This window comes from Mirounga leonina, unplaced genomic scaffold (assembly GCF_011800145.1).
Source record: "Mirounga leonina isolate KUSES-001 unplaced genomic scaffold, KU_Mleo_1.0 Mir_239, whole genome shotgun sequence".
In the NCBI taxonomy this organism is placed as follows: domain Eukaryota; kingdom Metazoa; phylum Chordata; class Mammalia; order Carnivora; family Phocidae; genus Mirounga; species Mirounga leonina.
In genome coordinates, this window is record NW_023270624.1 from 1,558,589 (window position 1) to 1,575,281 (window position 16,693).

The 16,693-nt window shown below is 54.1% G+C and overlaps 1 protein-coding gene across 1 annotated transcript; it reads left to right on the forward strand.

The window, feature by feature from the left end:
• The first annotated feature begins 754 nt into the window (after nucleotides 1-754).
• GRM6 (glutamate metabotropic receptor 6) lies at nucleotides 755-13,165 on the forward strand. Its single transcript, XM_035029334.1, has 10 exons — nucleotides 755-1,270; nucleotides 3,906-4,122; nucleotides 4,368-4,503; nucleotides 5,199-5,353; nucleotides 6,400-6,540; nucleotides 6,645-6,845; nucleotides 8,101-8,246; nucleotides 8,347-8,970; nucleotides 11,707-12,018; nucleotides 12,968-13,165. Exons 1-10 carry the CDS (start codon nucleotides 755-757, stop codon nucleotides 13,163-13,165), a joined length of 2,646 nt encoding a protein of 881 aa, XP_034885225.1.
• The last annotated feature ends 3,528 nt before the right edge of the window (nucleotides 13,166-16,693 follow it).

Consider the following 16,693-nt stretch of genomic DNA (forward strand, 5'->3'; position numbering starts at 1 on the left):
CTGGTGGCTAGGAAAGAGAGGAAGAGAGGGACAAAGAGAGAACGAAATTGACAGAGACAGAAAGAGAAGAGACAGAGATGGGCAGGGGGCAGAGACAGAGATAGAGAAATAAACCGAGAGACAGAGAAGGACAGTGTGGGTGTCAGAGACAGCCAGAGAGAGTTGGGGTCAGACACACACCCAGAGAGGAAAGAAACAGCCCCAGGGGAGTAGGGCTCCCTCCTCTCCTAAGAGGGAGGGAAAGGAGATGGAGAGAGCGCCCCTCGGCGCACAGCCCATGTTCAGGAGGGGTCTCCACCCTCAGGGCGGCCTCTCATCCCTTCCCCAGAATCCCTAAATCCTCTCTGGGCCCTGCACATCTGTCGCAGCCCTGTCCTGACCGACAGCGGCTGGCGCACGTGAGTGTGGCTGGGGAGTGCGTGTGCGTTTGGTTGTGCGCTGAGGACGAGGGCCGCAGGGCTGTCCGGGAGAGGCCGGCCGGCGCGGCGGAGACAGTGGTCGGGCAGGGGGACCTGAGCGATAAGATCCAGAGGCTGTGTGAGCGCGGGGGAGGCTTGGGAGGGCAGGGCGAACTGACATCCCACCTCCTCCGCGAGCGGCTCGGCCAACTTTTGTCGCGCCTCCCCTTCTCCCCGGGCCCCGGGGCGCCTCCCCCTTCCTCGCGGCCCGGCGTCCTCCCTCTGCCAGGCGCTCAGAGCGTTCCCGCGTTCTGTTCCCGTCCAGGCCGTGTCTTCCTCCCGCAGCGCGACGGCGGATGGCCCGGCCCCGGAGCGCCCGCGAGCCGCGGCTCCACGCGCCGCGGCTGGTGCTGGCGCTGGCGCTGGTGCTGGCGCTGGCGGGCGCGGCGGGCGCGGCGGGCTCGGTGCGCCTGGCGGGCGGCCTCACGCTGGGCGGCCTGTTCCCGGTGCACGCGCGGGGCGCGGCGGGCCGGGCGTGCGGGCAGCTGAAGAAGGAGCAGGGCGTGCACCGGCTGGAGGCCATGCTGTACGCGCTGGACCGCGTGAACGCCGACCCCGAGCTGCTGCCCGGCGTGCGCCTGGGCGCGCGGCTGCTCGACACCTGCTCGCGGGACACGTACGCGCTGGAGCAGGCGCTGAGCTTCGTGCAGGCGCTGATCCGCCGCCGCGGCGACGGCGACGAGGGGGCCGTGCGCTGCCCCGGCGGCGTCCCCCCGCTGCGCACCGCGCCCCCCGAGCGCGTCGTGGCTGTGGTCGGCGCCTCGGCCAGCTCCGTCTCCATCATGGTCGCCAACGTGCTGCGCCTGTTTGCGGTGAGGCCACTCTCTCCCTGTCCCCGTCCCGTCCTCGGCCTCGGGGTGGCCGATGTCTGGCCTCCTGGCAGAAGTCCTCAAATTCGCGGAGATGAACCGCTGCTTCAGAGAAACCCTGTCCCGTGCGCCAGATGCAAGCCTGAGCCACATCAACCCGACCGGTGCTCCCTTCCTTGTCTGCTCGGGGGCCCTGCGAGAGCTGCCATCTGCTCACACAGCCCTTTGTGAGAATTAAGGAAACCTACCTTCTGCACGGTCAAGGCGGCCCCCTCCCAGAGGAGGCTGCAGCCTTCTCTTGGGGGCCGATTGACCAGAACAGGGCAGCCTGTAGTTTAGCGCTTGCTTGGTTGTCCTCGTTTGGGACACACACTGCACCGGCCCTGTGTGGTGGTCTCGCCCCGGCCCTTGGGAGATCTCTGGGTAATGAGGTCCAAGTTTTTCCTGGAACCAGGGCCCTCCTTCTGGTGGGGCAACTAGGACATACCCCAGACTGCTGGGGTGCGGAGAGGGTAATTCCCTCATCTTTAGGAAACCGTCTTAAATGCAGGGCAGCCCCTTCCTTGAGCCCTGGGGGACAGTGACTGGGGGAGGGGCATAGGAATCAGGAATTGGGGGGCCTTTGGCATTAGATTTCGGGGGGTTTTCTGTAGTAGTCATTCACTGGGGTTCAGTGGGGGGAGGGGGCATTTCTGTCCTTCGATCTTTCTGTGAAGAGAAGAAGGCTTTGCTTCCATCTGGCTAGGGGAGGGGACTTCCGTTCCTTGAGAGTTTCTCTGATTCTCCCAGGCGTGGCCTCTGTTTCTACCATGCTGGGTAGGGGTTTTATCTGGGCCCCTCTCCATCATGTGCATCCATGTAATCCCCCCACCCCGGTTCCCACTGAATAACAGCTTGTCATACAGACACACCTTCTAGTTGGGACAGGGAGAGCTTATGTGTGTGTTGCGGGGGGGGGGGGGTAGTCTCCGTCTCCCACGCCTGCCCATGTAAGTGTGTGTTTGTACCTCTGTCCCCTGTCCTGCCTGGAGCTCTGGTTTCTGTCCCTTTCCCTGTGTCTGCCCCTCTAGACTGAGTGCAGAGATCTCAAACTCAGGGGCCTTCAGGGGCCAGGTTTGGGGTATAGATGAGTGAAGCAGGATCCCGCGAGTCCAGGGCCCACTGCTGCCAGTTCAGCCCAAGACTGGGGTGGTGCCCCACTCCCACATTTTAAACACTGGCTGCCAGGGGCGCCTGGGTGGCTCAGTTGGTTAAGCGACTGCCTTCAGCTCAGGTCATGATCCTGGAGTCCCGGGATCGAGTCCCGCATCGGGCTCCCTGCTCGGCAGGGAGTCTGCTTCTCCCTCTGACCCTCCGCCCTCTCATGTGCTCTCTCTCTCTCTCTCTCATTCTTTCTCTCAAATAAAATCTAAAAAAAATTAAAATAAAAAAATAAACACTGGCTGCCAATACAAAAATTTAGAAAAATGAAGACATTCATTGGTGCATGAAAGGCAACCAGGGGCCAGATTTGGCTCCCTGGGGGGCCTTTTTGCAGTTCCTGGTCTAGGAGCAGAGCTGAGGGTTTCCGAGTTCACCTCCATATGTGTGTGCATCACTGGGTTCGGCATTTTAGATGAACTTCCCGGAGGAGGTTCAACCTGTACAGGAAGGTGGTTCTGAAGATCAAACTTGAGCGTCTGGAGTGCCCACAGTAGACACAGTGTCCGTTAACTGCTCTGGGCCTTTCTCTGACCTTCCCTCCTTCTTTGTGGTTCTTCTTGTTTTTCTCTATCTCCCTGTCTCTCTTCCCCCTTCCTCCTTCCCTCTTTCCTTCTCTCTCCCTCTTGCTCTTCCCATGATGTCTCCACACTCCACGCTTTCTTTCTGCCTTGCTTCAGACATCCCTGTCTCCCCTGGACCAACTCAGCCCACTCCTTCCAGAACATTCCCTCTCTTCTGCCCTTCACACCAGCTCCCACCTCATCCCTCTTCTCTGCTAGTCTCCCTCTCCCTGACTTCCTCAGCCTTCTGCTACCCCCCTCCCCCCCCCTTTCCTACTTGCTCTTCCCCCCCCCCCCCCCCCCCACCTTCTCCAGGATCAGCTCAGCCCATAATCCCATGGAACTGGGCACACAGACAAACCCAGGTCCGTGCGGGCCGCTCCATTAGGCCAGAAACAGCTCTGAATCAAACAACCCCTTCCCAGCTCCCCTGCCCGCCCTGACCCTGCCTGGGGCTGCCGCTTCCCTACACAGACTTGTCCCTTTGTGTGAATTAGGAAAATAGGTTGTCCCCTGGGGCTGACAAGGAGTCCCATTCCCCTTGCCCTTGCAGCGTGTGCCCAGCAGCTGGATTGCTGCAGGCTGGACTTGAGGCCCTACTTCCCCTTTGCCTGGACACACCCGGTACCTATGTATACGGGGCCTTGCCCTCTCCCCTAGACCCTCATACCTCCCACATTCCGTCAGATCACGTCTCAAATACAGAGCGCTCCCCACACCCTTGGGCCTCTCCACCCGGCTCTCCCACACTGGCCCCTGGTGCCCTCATCCCAGACTTCCGTGCCCCGACCTGTGTCCTGGATCCCCGCTGCCCTCCCTCCCCCCGGGGGTCACTGGCCCTCCATCCGTAGCCCAGGTGTCCTTCCCTATTCCAGATACCCCAGATCAGCTACGCCTCCACAGCTCCTGAGCTCAGCGACTCCACGCGCTACGACTTCTTCTCCCGAGTGGTGCCACCGGACTCCTACCAGGCCCAGGCCATGGTGGACATCGTGAGGGCACTGGGATGGAACTATGTGTCCACGCTGGCCTCCGAGGGCAACTATGGCGAGAGCGGGGTTGAGGCCTTTGTGCAGATCTCCCGGGAGGCTGGTGAGCTGGGAGCGGGGATCCAAGGCATCAAGGAGCCTATAGAGGGCTGAGCCAGGGGCCATCGGGCAGGGCCAAAGCCAGGAGATGGGGCACTGACTGGGTCCATGGTGGGGAGCCTGGATGGTGCCCCTGTGGGCAGGCACCCCTCTCCTTTGGAGCACTCAGCCCCTGCCACAGTATGGGCGACCCTGGTGGGTGGGTGCTTGGGTAGAACAAGAGGTGACTCTGGCATCCCCGACACCCAGGGGGGGTCTGCATTGCCCAGTCCATCAAGATTCCCAGGGAACCGAAGCCAGGAGAATTCAATAAGGTGATCAAGAGGCTCATGGAGACGCCCAACGCCCGGGGCATCATCATCTTTGCCAATGAAGATGACATCAGGTGGGACAGTGGGCACATTGAATCACCGTAGTTATCAGAGGCTCTCCTTGAAAGCCCTGCCCCCTCTTCTTACACATCCCCCAGCCATGCACATCCTCCCTTCCTCCTCCTCCCTCTTCTTGGTCCCCCCCCCCCTTCTGCCCTTACACACTTTTCCAGCTGCCATCTGTCTGTCTGGTGCAGCCAGAAATGAACTGGGCCCAGCCTGGGTGGAGATGCTCCAGGACTAGCCAAGGGGAACACACAGGAATAGCTGTCTGTTCTTATCATTCACAGTGGGGGAGAGACCCGGGGGCAGATCTAAGTGCCAAAAATGAGCTGTCAGAGAAGGAGGCCCGGGGGCAATTCAGGGGGTATCAGCAGGTGGCCATGGACCCTGGCCTGAGGCCTGTGTGCCTCCGAGCCAGCAGGAGCCTCTGCAAGAGAAGGGAGGCCCTTCTTCCAGGCATGTGAAGTGGGCTGCAGCGCACCGAACAGGAGGACAGGCCTGGGGCCAGAGCCTGGCTGGAACCTTTACTACCTGAGAAGCCCGGGGCAAGTGTCCAAAACCCCCTTTGCCCCACTTTTCCTGATAAATGAGGGTCTGATGGGTGGTTTGGAATGGGATAGAAGGAGAGAGAAGAACAGGAAGTGGCCAGAGGTAAGTTGGAGGAGGATCTCAGGCCCTTCCTCACCCCTCGCCCTGTTCCTACCAGGAGGGTCCTGGAGGCCGCAAGCCAGGCCAACCTGACAGGTCACTTCTTATGGGTCGGCTCAGACAGCTGGGGAGCCAAGACCTCTCCCATCCTGAACCTGGAGGACGTGGCTGTGGGGGCCATCACCATCCTGCCCAAAAGAGCTTCCATAGATGGTGAGTGCAGGGATGCCCACCCCCACCACGTCCCAGGCCCCTGCTTGTCCTTTCCCACGATCCCCTCTTGGGGGTGTGCATTTTCCCCATCTGTACAATTGTATCCTGCTCCATGTCCCTTCCGGGATTCCCAAATTCTAGGATTCTGAGATTCTGTGAATACATCCCTCCAAGCAGTGTTTGATTTGGCAAAGGAGGAAAAGCCCACCCCACTGTACAGGGTCAAGAGTTAGTTGTGTCTTTTCTGTTTTTGTTTTTGTTTTAATTCAGTGTCTGTCTGCCTGGTATTCCTGGTTCTGCAAAAGACACACTAATTTGACAGTGGGGGAAGAGGGAGCAAAACTGAGGATGGGGACCTATTGTCTTGTTGATCAAATCATGAAGCCTGCCTCCCCTCCCTTCCTCCACCATCCTTTACGACAGGATTGATTGTTTTCCCAAAACCTGAACTGAAGATGCCTTGACGAGGTGCTTCAGGGCTATTTTATGAGGCTAAAACTTGTAAAGACTGAGAACCCTGACTTTCAGGGGCTCCCAGCCTCCCACCCACCCTCACACTCTTGCTTTCCTTTAGAGTGCACTTGGTTGCACTTGACAAATTAGAATGAGAGTGATTTTAGCAATAAAGGCATTTCATCAACAGATTAAGACATCTGAAAATAGGCCACTTCAGGTCTGGGACAGTGAGTTAATGATGTTCTCAAAGTCCCGAGCCCTGTCCCCGCTTCTGTTCCACCATTCTCGGTGGTTGCTCTGTGCCTTCGTGACTCAGGTATCTTATTCACAAAGTGGCTGCTGAAGCTCCACCCACTAAATCTTCACCGCAGCATCCTAACCAGGAAAGAAGGAGCAGCATACAAGTCTTCAGTGTGGCAAGGCTCTGCGTTTATAACAGGATGCACATTCTACCCTGAGGCCCCGAGGCAGCTTTGAAATCATGGGCCAGAAGCTGGTCACGTGCCCAGTCCCAGCTGCAAAGTGAGCAAGTGGTGAAGGGACACAGAAGAGTCATTCAGATGGTTGCCGTCCTCTTTCCTCCCTCTCAGGATTTGACCAGTACTTCATGACCCGCTCCCTGGAGAACAACCGTCGGAACATCTGGTTTGCCGAGTTCTGGGAGGAGAATTTTAACTGCAAGCTGACCAGCTCAGGTACCCAGTCAGATGACGCCACCCGCAAATGCACAGGTGAGAGCTGCCCAGGGTGGCACGGGAGATGAGGGAGAAGATGGGAGGCCAGGCGGGGCACCCGGGAGGGCTGGGCACACTTCCTCTGGGCATCCCTAGGACAGGCGAGGAACGCATCGGCCGGGACTCGACCTACGAGCAGGAGGGGAAGGTGCAGTTTGTGATCGACGCTGTGTACGCCATTGCCCACGCCCTCCACAGCATGCACCAGGCGCTCTGCCCTGGGCTCACTGGCCTGTGCCCCGCGATGGAGACCACCGATGGGCGGATGCTGCTGCAGTATATTCGAGCCGTCCGCTTCAATGGTGAGTGGGAGCCAGATCCGCTCCCACAGGGAAGGGACGTGCCAGGGATGGGTCTCTGTGCTGGACCTGGGGTGACTCAGGATCAAAGGGATGGGAGAGGCAGAGTGGGATCGTGTCCCCTGGTACCAGCAGAGGGCCTGGCACACAGGCAGGGCTCAGAATAAGGTCTGGAAAAGGCCTGAGTGGACTCAAGCCACCCTCGTGGTTTGTGCGGAGAGATACACTTCTTGTTCAGTGACGATGCTTTGTGAAATTAAAAACAGTTCTCCCACCCAATATTGAGCACCTCCTCTCTGCCAAGCTCTCTGCTAAATAGCACAGCTTAACATCCCCCCAGACCGGCTTTACGAGCTGGTAGAACAAGCCTCTAAAAGAAATAAGGCTGATTGTTCTTTGTACAAGTCTGAACCCACCGTCTCTCTTGGCCGGCTAAGCCCTTTCCTTTTCTTTTTAAATTGTGGTAACATACACGTAGCGTCATGTCTACCATCTTCGTTTTTAAGGGTACGGTTTAGTGTGTGCCCTGCGTGCAACCGTTCTCCAGAACTTGTTTGATCTCCCAAGACTGAAATTCCGTCTCCATTAAACACTAACTCCCCATTCCCCCTCCTGCAGCTTCTGGCAACTTCCATCCTACTTTCTGTCCCTGAGATTTTGCCGACTCTACGTACCTGTTACGAGAGGGATCATGCAGTATTTGTCCTTTTGTTCCCGGCTCATTTCCCTCAGCATAACGTCCTCAACCTTCACCCATGCTGTGGCCCATGTCAGAATGTCTTTCCTTTTTAAGGCTGGAGAATAACCTTGCACGAACGAATAGGCAACATTTTGTTTATCCACTCAACCCCCATTGCATCCACCTTTTGGCTACCAGGAATGATGCTGCCGTGAACATGGGTGACTCATCTCTGAGAGTCCTGGAACTGAGTCCCTTCTTTGGGGCATACGCCTGGAAGTGGGGTTGCGGGGTCAGGTGGTAATCCTACGTCCAGTTTTTGGAGGACCCGCCACACTGTTTTCCACAGTGACGGCACCATCTTCCATCCCCACCAGCAATGCCTCGGGGTTCCAGTTCCTCCACATGCTCCCGAGGCTTGTTCTTTCCGGGGGTGGTCACAGTGGCCATCCTAATGGGTGTGAGGACACTGAGCGTCTTTGCGCCTGCCCGTTATACTCTTCCTTTATCCTGGCCGGGCCCTGGGCCTCTCCGGGAGGGGCTGGACAACCAGCTGAGGGTGCCGGGCTCTCGGTCCAGGCAGCGCGGGGACCCCCGTGATGTTCAACGAGAACGGGGACGCGCCGGGGAGATACGACATCTTCCAGTACCAGGCGGCCAATGGCAGCGCGGGCAGCGGCGGCTACAAGGCGGTGGGCCAGTGGGCAGAGACCCTCAGGCTGGACGTGAGTGGGCGCGGACACGCGAGCTCGGGCGGCGGGGCGCGCGGGCCGCACCGGCCCCCCCGGACGCAGGTGCCAGGCCCGCGCGTCTCCCGTGCCGCAGGTGGAAGCCCTCCAGTGGTCGGGGGAGCCCCGCGAGGTGCCCGCGTCCCAGTGCAGCCTCCCCTGCGGGCCGGGTGTGCGGAAGAAGATGGTGAAGGGCGTGCCCTGCTGCTGGCACTGCGAGCCGTGCGACGGGTACCGCTTCCAGGTGGACGAGTTCACGTGCGAGGCCTGCCCCGGGGACATGCGGCCCACGCGCAACCACACGGGCTGCCGGCCCACGCCCGTCGTGCGCCTCAGCTGGTCCTCGCCCTGGGCCGCGCCGCCCCTGCTGCTGGCCGTGCTGGGCAGCATGGCCACCACCACCGTGGTGGCCACCTTCGTGCGCCACAACAACACGCCCATCGTCCGGGCCTCGGGCCGCGAGCTCAGCTACGTGCTGCTCACCGGCATCTTCCTTATCTACACCATCACCTTCCTCATGGTGGCCGAGCCCGGGGCGGCCGTGTGCGCGGCCCGCCGGCTCTTCCTCGGCCTGGGCACCACGCTCAGCTACTCGGCCCTGCTCACCAAGACCAACCGCATCTACCGCATCTTCGAGCAGGGGAAGCGCTCCGTCACGCCCCCGCCCTTCATCAGCCCCACCTCGCAGCTCGCCATCACCTTCAGCCTCACCTCGGTGCAGGTGGGCCTCGGGCTCCCAGGGCCACGCTGGGGGCGGGATGGAAGGCGGCTGGGCTAGGGGGTTGTCCTTCACTCTGAAAATCAGAGAAGCACTCTTCTATTTTGGCTCCTATGTTTTTTTGTTTTTTGTTTTTTTTTAAAAGGCTGCAGGAGACAGGGCCCCACTGTTCTATAAGCGGAACTCCTCCTCCCTACCCCCCCCATCCTGCTCCATCCTGGAGGGAACTGGGTCAGTAAGATGGGGAGTGCCAGCATCCAGCTCCAGCTTTTACATTTCTGTAAAAAAAAAACGAGATTATTTTCCTACACGGAACAGGTTCTTCCACAATTTGGCTCCCATATAAAAATAAGGCAAAGAGGGGCATCTGGGTGGCTCAGTCGGTTGAGTGTCTGCCTTCGGCTCAGGTGGTGATCCTGGGGTCCTGGTATCGAGCTCTGCGTAGGGCTCCCTGCTCAGCGGGGAGCCTACTTCTCCCTCTCTGTCTGCCTGCCACTCCCCCTGCTTGTGCTCTCCCTCTCTGTCCAATGAATAGGTAAAATCTTAAAAATAATAATAATAATAATAAGGCAGAGAGCTATCTGACAATTTTTCTCAAGCAGAAAAAGAATCAGTTTCCATAAAGGGAGTTCCTGCTGCCCGGTCACTGGGGTAACCTGGATGAGAGGCACGGCTCCAGCGACTTTACTGTGGAGTAGGGTGTCCAGCTCCATAAATGGCCAGGATTTCATGACATGTGTACAGCAAAAGCAGAGTTCCTTCAGGGGTTTCTCTAAGGTAGTAACATTATAGCACTGGAAATTATTCTCATGATCTGGGAAACACTGGATGTTTTCAGTGCTCAGGTGTGGGCGACATTGCGGCCCCGTAGAGCCAGGCCAGTTCTCAGGGCTACATGGAGGGCCTTCGCTCAGCCTACTTTGGACATGGCACACTCTGCACTCCAGGCAAACCCTTCCCCCTACCTAGCTCCGTGTATGCCACGTTCATTCGCACCTGCAGGCCTTGGTCCATGCAATTCTCCACAACTGAAAGGTGTTGCCATCTTCCCGCAGAGAGCAGGGCCCAAGCTATCCCTGTGAGGGCCAGAACGCCAATGCCCAGTGCATCCCGACCTCTTACCTCCCTGCTTCCCTGCCCGAAACCCCTGTGGTGCCCCTGCCCCTAGGACAGAGGTACTTAGACTACAGTCAGTACTTCCTGGCTCATCTATGGACTCCCCACATTATACCTTCCTTTCCGGAAATCCCAGGCTCCTGCAAAGAGGCACACCTGCAGTTTTACTAGGTTATTTATCAGTATGGTGCACACAAAATGGCATCTCATTGTTTTAATTTGCATCTACTTAGTTACGAGTGCAGCTGGCCTTTGAAGTTTCCTCTTCCGTGATGTGCCTGTTCCTGTGCTTTGCTCATTTTCTATTATTTTGTAGGAGGTGTCTTTTTTTGGTTTTTGGTTTTTGGTTTTAACAGGTACTAGATGCTAGTTCCTTATCAATTACAGGGGTTGTGAAATTGGTGGGGTCCATTTTGGTTGCTATTCCGGTGTACCTCAGACCTTGGATAGGTTTCTCATAGGCAACTTTTTTCCCTACCTAGAAGCTTGTTCTAAGAGGCGCCTCCAGACTGCCTTCCTGGACGTTGGGTGGGGTGTTATTAGTCCCTTGTCCATGGAGCTACTGCCTCTGGAGAATCACAAAAAGGTTCTTCTTCTGGTTGTACAAATTATTAAAAAACATTCCTTCCTCCAGGATCACACAGCCCCACTCTAGGTACATAGCATGGCACTGAAGTGTTGGCTAAATTTCAGCCCTACCTGCCCCACAACACACACACACACACACACACACACACACACACACACACCAGGCAGTCTTGTACAGTGAACAACCTGTACAAATGAACAGGACAGCCCTTCCAGAGTCCTGCCTTCATGCAGGTGTCTAAGTTCCTGCTCCCCAGCTTCCCTTGGTCATGTCTCCTGTCACTGTGAGGGAACTGCTACTCCTTCTCCTCCCTGTTAGTGCTTGTGTTTGACTTTTTTTTTTTTTTTTTAAGATTTTATGTATTTATTTGTCAGAGAGAGAGAGAGAGAGTGCACAAGCAGGGGGAGCTGCAGGCAGAGGGAGAGCCAGGCTCCCTGATGAGCAAGGAGCCTGATGCGGGACTTGATTCCAGGACCCTGGGGATCATGACCTGAGCCTAAGGCAGACGCTTAACCGACTGAGCCATCCAGGCATCTCTGTGTTTGATTTTGATAACCTCCTGGGCCACCCGGCATCAGCTCACATCCTTACCACTCTCTATTTCGTGCCTCATTCTGAGCTTCACTCTGCATTCCCACATGATCTCATTACATTATGTTCAAAAGTTCTCTGGATCTGGAGAGGGAAGGGGTCCTCAGGAATGAGGTTTGCCATGTTGCTAGACGGGGTTAAGCTAGTGTTTTCACATCTACAGAATGGAGATGGTCCTGCCTACCTGGGGGGTAGAATACAGGAAGAGGACATCCAGGGGCCTGTTACCCAGCCAGCCCTGACATTGCCAGCACGTACCTCCACTGTCCACCAGCCTTTGCATGTGCAGTCCCCTCCCGGATGGCCCGCCCCTCTCCATGGGGGCTCTCAGTCCTGAGCATCCCACTCAGTAGGCCAGGAGCCTCAAGGCGACCCTAACCTGCCAGAGACATTGGTGGGTGGCCAGGCTGGGTATGTCCCTGATCCGGTGTTGGCTCCTGCAGGTGGTGGGAGTGATGGCATGGCTGGGGGTCCAGCCCCCACACAGTGTGATCGACTATGAAGAGCAACGGACAGTGGACCCAGAGCAGGCCAGAGGGGTGCTCAAGTGCGACATGTCGGACCTGTCCCTCATCGGCTGCCTGGGCTACAGCCTCCTGCTCATGGTCACATGCACGGTATATGCCATCAAAGCCCGTGGCGTGCCTGAGACCTTCAACGAGGCCAAGCCCATCGGTTTCACCATGTACACCACCTGCATCATCTGGCTGGCTTTTGTGCCTATCTTCTTTGGCACCGCCCAGTCAGCTGAAAAGGTAATCTGGGGTCCCCCATTGGTTCCACTGCCTCCTTTGTTTCCTGCCTGTCCGAGGAAGGGCTCAATTGTCCCAAGAGCTGGGCCACCCACATGAATGATTGCTTGTTGGTTAATTCATTCATGTACTTAAAAACTCATTCACTTGTTTGTCAGTCTCCCTTTGCTGCTTCAGTCAGTCCCGTTTTCCTTCCTTCATTCATGTGTTCATCAGTGCTTCTAACTGTCCATTAACTTGGATTTTTTTTTTAAAGATTTATTTATTTATTTTAGAGAGAGAGAGCATGTGAGCCAGAGAAGAGGCAGAGAGAGAGGGTGAGGGAGAATCTCGAACAGATTCCATGCTGAGCATGGAGCCCAACACGGGGCTCAATCCCATGACCCGAGATTATGACCTGAGCTGAAACCAAGAATCAGATGCTTAACTGACTGAGCCACCCAAGCGCCCCTCCATTAACTTATTTTTATTCAGTTACTCCTTTATATACTTTATACCCATCAGTCCATTAATCTGTCAGTCTATTTGCTTGCTCATAATTCAGTGATTTATTTGTGTGTATAGTAGAACATGTTTATTCACCCCTGGCCTTCATATGTTTGCCCACTTGCTCTTTTATTCAATGTGTTCACTCATTTGTACATTTGAAAACATTCATCCATTCATTAACATGCTCTAGCACTTTTTAGGCATACGGACCACTTCCCCAGGTGTCACTCGCTGTGAATGAGCCCTTCACTTCCCTTGGTCACTTGTCCACTTGGTCCTGTGTTATTCATCCTCCTTCCTGCCTACATCAGAGCCACACCATGACCATCACTTCTTCATGCCACAGGGCCTTTGCTTATATGGTTGCCCTTTCCATTCACCCAATGAACACAGACTCTTGTGGGGGTGGAGGGTGGGGGAGAACAGGGCCAAGTCCCACCCAGTCCCTTCCTCCATGGCTCAGATCTACATCCAAACCACCACACTGACTGTGTCCTTGAGCCTGAGTGCATCAGTGTCCCTCGGCATGCTCTATGTGCCCAAAACCTACGTCATCCTGTTCCACCCGGAGCAGAACGTGCAGAAGCGGAAGCGGAGCCTCAAGGCGACCTCGACAGTGGCAGCCTCACCCAAGGGCGAGGACACAGAGGCCCCCAAGTAGCGAGTGGGGAAGGAGTGGGGATGGTTGCTCCCTCCCTTCTGCTCTTTCCTTTCTCTTGCTTCACGGTGGAAGCTGTGGAAAGTCCAGGTCTGCAGTGAACAATCAGAAGGAGAGAGTCCATGAAGCCCATGACCACCAGGATGGGGCTGGCCTCCAGAAAGACCTGCACCCACACACCACACTTCATCCCTGCTTTTCCGTGCCTGTTGGCATCATGCATACCCCCTGCAGACCAGACTTTCTACTCATGGTGGGAAACAGCTACCGAGAGGATCCTACTCTAGGGAGGGACTGAACTTACACCCCTGGTCTGAGTTCAGAGTGTGATGAAGCCCCTGGACATGGCCCAGCGTGAGTGAGATTTCTACCCAAATAGCCATCAGAACGTGGGGATTGGGCAGGATGCAAGAATGTGTAGATCTCACTCTAGAAATACAGGGCTGGATTCGGGGAGGGGCAGTTTCCACAAGAGACCTGGGGTTCTGTCTTCTGGTCTGAGTAACTCAGGCTTGGCACTGAGGCATAGAACCTTGGGTGAGAGAGCCCTGTGAGCAAGGATGGACCTGGGACAGGACGTGGGAACCAGCAGAGGAACTGGGACGTACCCCATGGGGTTACTTGTGTTGAGGTCTTTTTCTTGGGACCTTCGCCCCTAGAGTCTGGGGCATGTCACACTTAGACCATAGCTTTTTGCCTTTCCTGTGCATACTCCCTTAAATGACCCCCAAACACTCATGTGGTGTTAGTGGTGTGAGAATAAAGCAACAGGGTGACAGTTGCCCTCTTCTGATGCCCATGAGGGATTATGGTCAGGAGTTTCAGGTTGTATCCATGGTGATGATTAATTCCAAGTAGATATCTTAGGATGAACATCAAAACTTTCCTCTCCCAACATTTACTGAGAGGTCCCCTTTGAAAGGCAAACATGAAGCATGGGGAGGAAGATACTTGGACTTCAGATGCATGGACATTTATTTTTCAGTTTTTTTTTTTTTTCCCAAAAAGCCTGGTTTCAGTTATGGAATTGTATTTCCCTGTGGTACAATTTACATTTGTTAAATTGGCTCTTCATTTATCAGTTTGAATTCTCTAGTATCTAATGTCCAGAGCTGATTCTGAGGGTCAACCACACTTCATACATAAAAGACTCTTTCCTCTTCCTCTGCTGCGTAAATAGATTTTGACCCTGGGGCCAGGTGTTTCTGTGTTCCTTAAGTTAATAGAGTTTCTCAGAATAACATTTTTGGTGTACAGATGCTCCTTCCTCACATTTTTTGCATTTCTCTGGTTTCTCCACAGTGTGAATTATGAAGTTTTATCTATCGCTCAGTGCTTTCCAAAATTCATTTATTTCATAGGACTTCTTTCCTGTGTGGGTTTTCTGATGTATAATGTGATGAGGTGTTTTCTTGCTGAAGGCTTTCCCACATTAGTGCTTTGATAGGGTTTTTCTCTTATATGAACTCTCAGAGAGCCGGTGAACTCTGATATCAGAAGGAAGGTGTTCTTGTGTTTTTGTTGTTGTTGTTGTTTTCTTGGTGTTTCTCCCAGGATGAATTCCCTGTTGTGCAATCAGTGTTGACTTCTAGTTAAAAACTTTCCTACGTATTTTACATATTTGTGGTTTTCCCCACTTTGAACTCTGTGACGTAGAGTTTGGAGGATTTCTTAGTATAACTTTTCTACATTTAGAGGATTTCTCCCCAGTGTGAGGTTTCTGCCTTAGAGTCCTGGCTTCTGACTGAAGACTTTCACACACTACCCACATTCATTCATACCAGTCTCTCTGATGTGAATGCTTTGCCACAGGCAGGTTCTGGTTCCTTCTTATGGGCGTCTCATATTCAGTCCACTGTCATGATTTCCACAGCAGGCACGCCATTTTGTGTGCAGTGGGGAATCCTCAGTGTGGGGTTGACAACTTCCTGAAGGTCTTCCCGTGCTATTTACAAGCATAGTTTTGCCTTCTCTGAGGTTCAGTCAATTTGAACCCCTGAATAAAGGCTTTTTTTTTCTTCAAATTTGTGAAATTTATAAGGCATTCTGCCTGTGTGGTTTCTTTTATGCTGAATAAGAACTGGGCTATGCTTGTTGGCTTTCTCACATTCATTGCCCATGAATGATTTCTTCCCAGTATGAATTCTGTGTTCCAGTGAAAATGGGGCTCTGGATTGGAGGCTTTCCCACATTACGATCACAGTGTTTCTCTCCAATATGAGTTCTCTAAAGCAGAGGAAGATTACATTTTGGTATAAACTTTTATTCACCTATTCGCAAGGGTATCATCTGTGTCCAATGTGTGGAGAGTTGTATAAGGAGGGCCTCTCTCATATTAACTATGTGCTCATATCTTTTCACTAGTGTGAATTTTTCAACACATCTATTACATTTACTATAGCTTTGTCACATTTACTACATTTTGTGCTCTTTGGAAAATTTCCCAAAATTCATTACTTTCATTGTCTCTCACTCAGTGACTTCTTGTTGAATAAATATACATTTTTCCAGAAGTTTGACTTGCATTTTCTGCTGCTTTTTTATGTAGTCACCAATTTGCAAGACTCCTTCTAAACTGGAATAAAGTGCACAATTCCAGGTGAATCTTTCCACCATCATTTTATAGAAGGAAACCTCTTCAGAAATACTGTTTTATTGACACCTTTTTTCTAAATATGAAAAATTCCCAAGTGTAAATGTTTTCCATTTCCTGGGCTTTGAGGGGGGAAGCCTGCTGCCGTGTGGACAGAGTACTGACAGCCATAGGAGGCCGGGAGTTTCAGAGATGACCTTTCAAGAGCAAAGAGCAGGAACCAAGATGGGGTGCAGCTCTGAACACGGAGACACTGAGGGGAGGCTTGGATGAAAGGCAGTCGAGGGTGTGGAGAGGCAGATTAGTGAAGGGACTGGTTCTGGACACTGTGAGCCTCGTCGCTTCACTTGTGGATTACTCTGGTGGGATACTAACTAGTCTTTGCTTCCTGTGTCTTTCCCCTCCATCCCACACACCAGTATCAAAATCATCATTCCGGGGCACCAGCTCCCCACCCTCATAGGGATGCTGCTATGGGCCCTGCCCTCTTCCGGCACCTGTATCTGGCTACGATTCATTCTCATATTTGCCTGCAGACTCAGAAACAGAAATAGCAGGAAGGACACATGGGTCTGGCCCCACATGCTGTTCACTGATACAACCTGGCAGATGAAATATTATTAGCTTATTCTACCAGGGCTCTTGAATGTTGAACTTACCCATACTATCAACTTCTGAGTTATTTTTTTTCCCATCCTGATCTGCCAGACAGGGAAATTTCCAGGGCCCACAGACTTTGTCTTGCCCCAGACACTGTAGACTTCCTCCAGTCAGCTTTTGTATCTAGAAATTGTACAGCGTCAAGGTTAAGACTTCTTGAGATCAATACCAGCTCTGCCACATTAGTAAGTGACCTTGGACAAGATGATTAGCCTCTCCCACAGTCGCTGACAGCCAGAGTCTCTTTGATCCCTGCAGATGCCCACATCACTGACCCC

Bases quoted from the DNA above. Each gene is read 5' to 3' on its own strand.
- GRM6 (XM_035029334.1), top strand. From the start codon at position 755: ATGGCCCGGCCCCGGAGCGCCCGCGAGCCGCGGCTCCACGCGCCGCGG. The intron at 5,354-6,399 runs GTGAGTGCAGGG...CCTCCCTCTCAG, and splicing joins CAAAAGAGCTTCCATAGATG to GATTTGACCAGTACTTCATG. The intron at 12,019-12,967 runs GTAATCTGGGGT...TCCATGGCTCAG, and splicing joins CCGCCCAGTCAGCTGAAAAG to ATCTACATCCAAACCACCAC.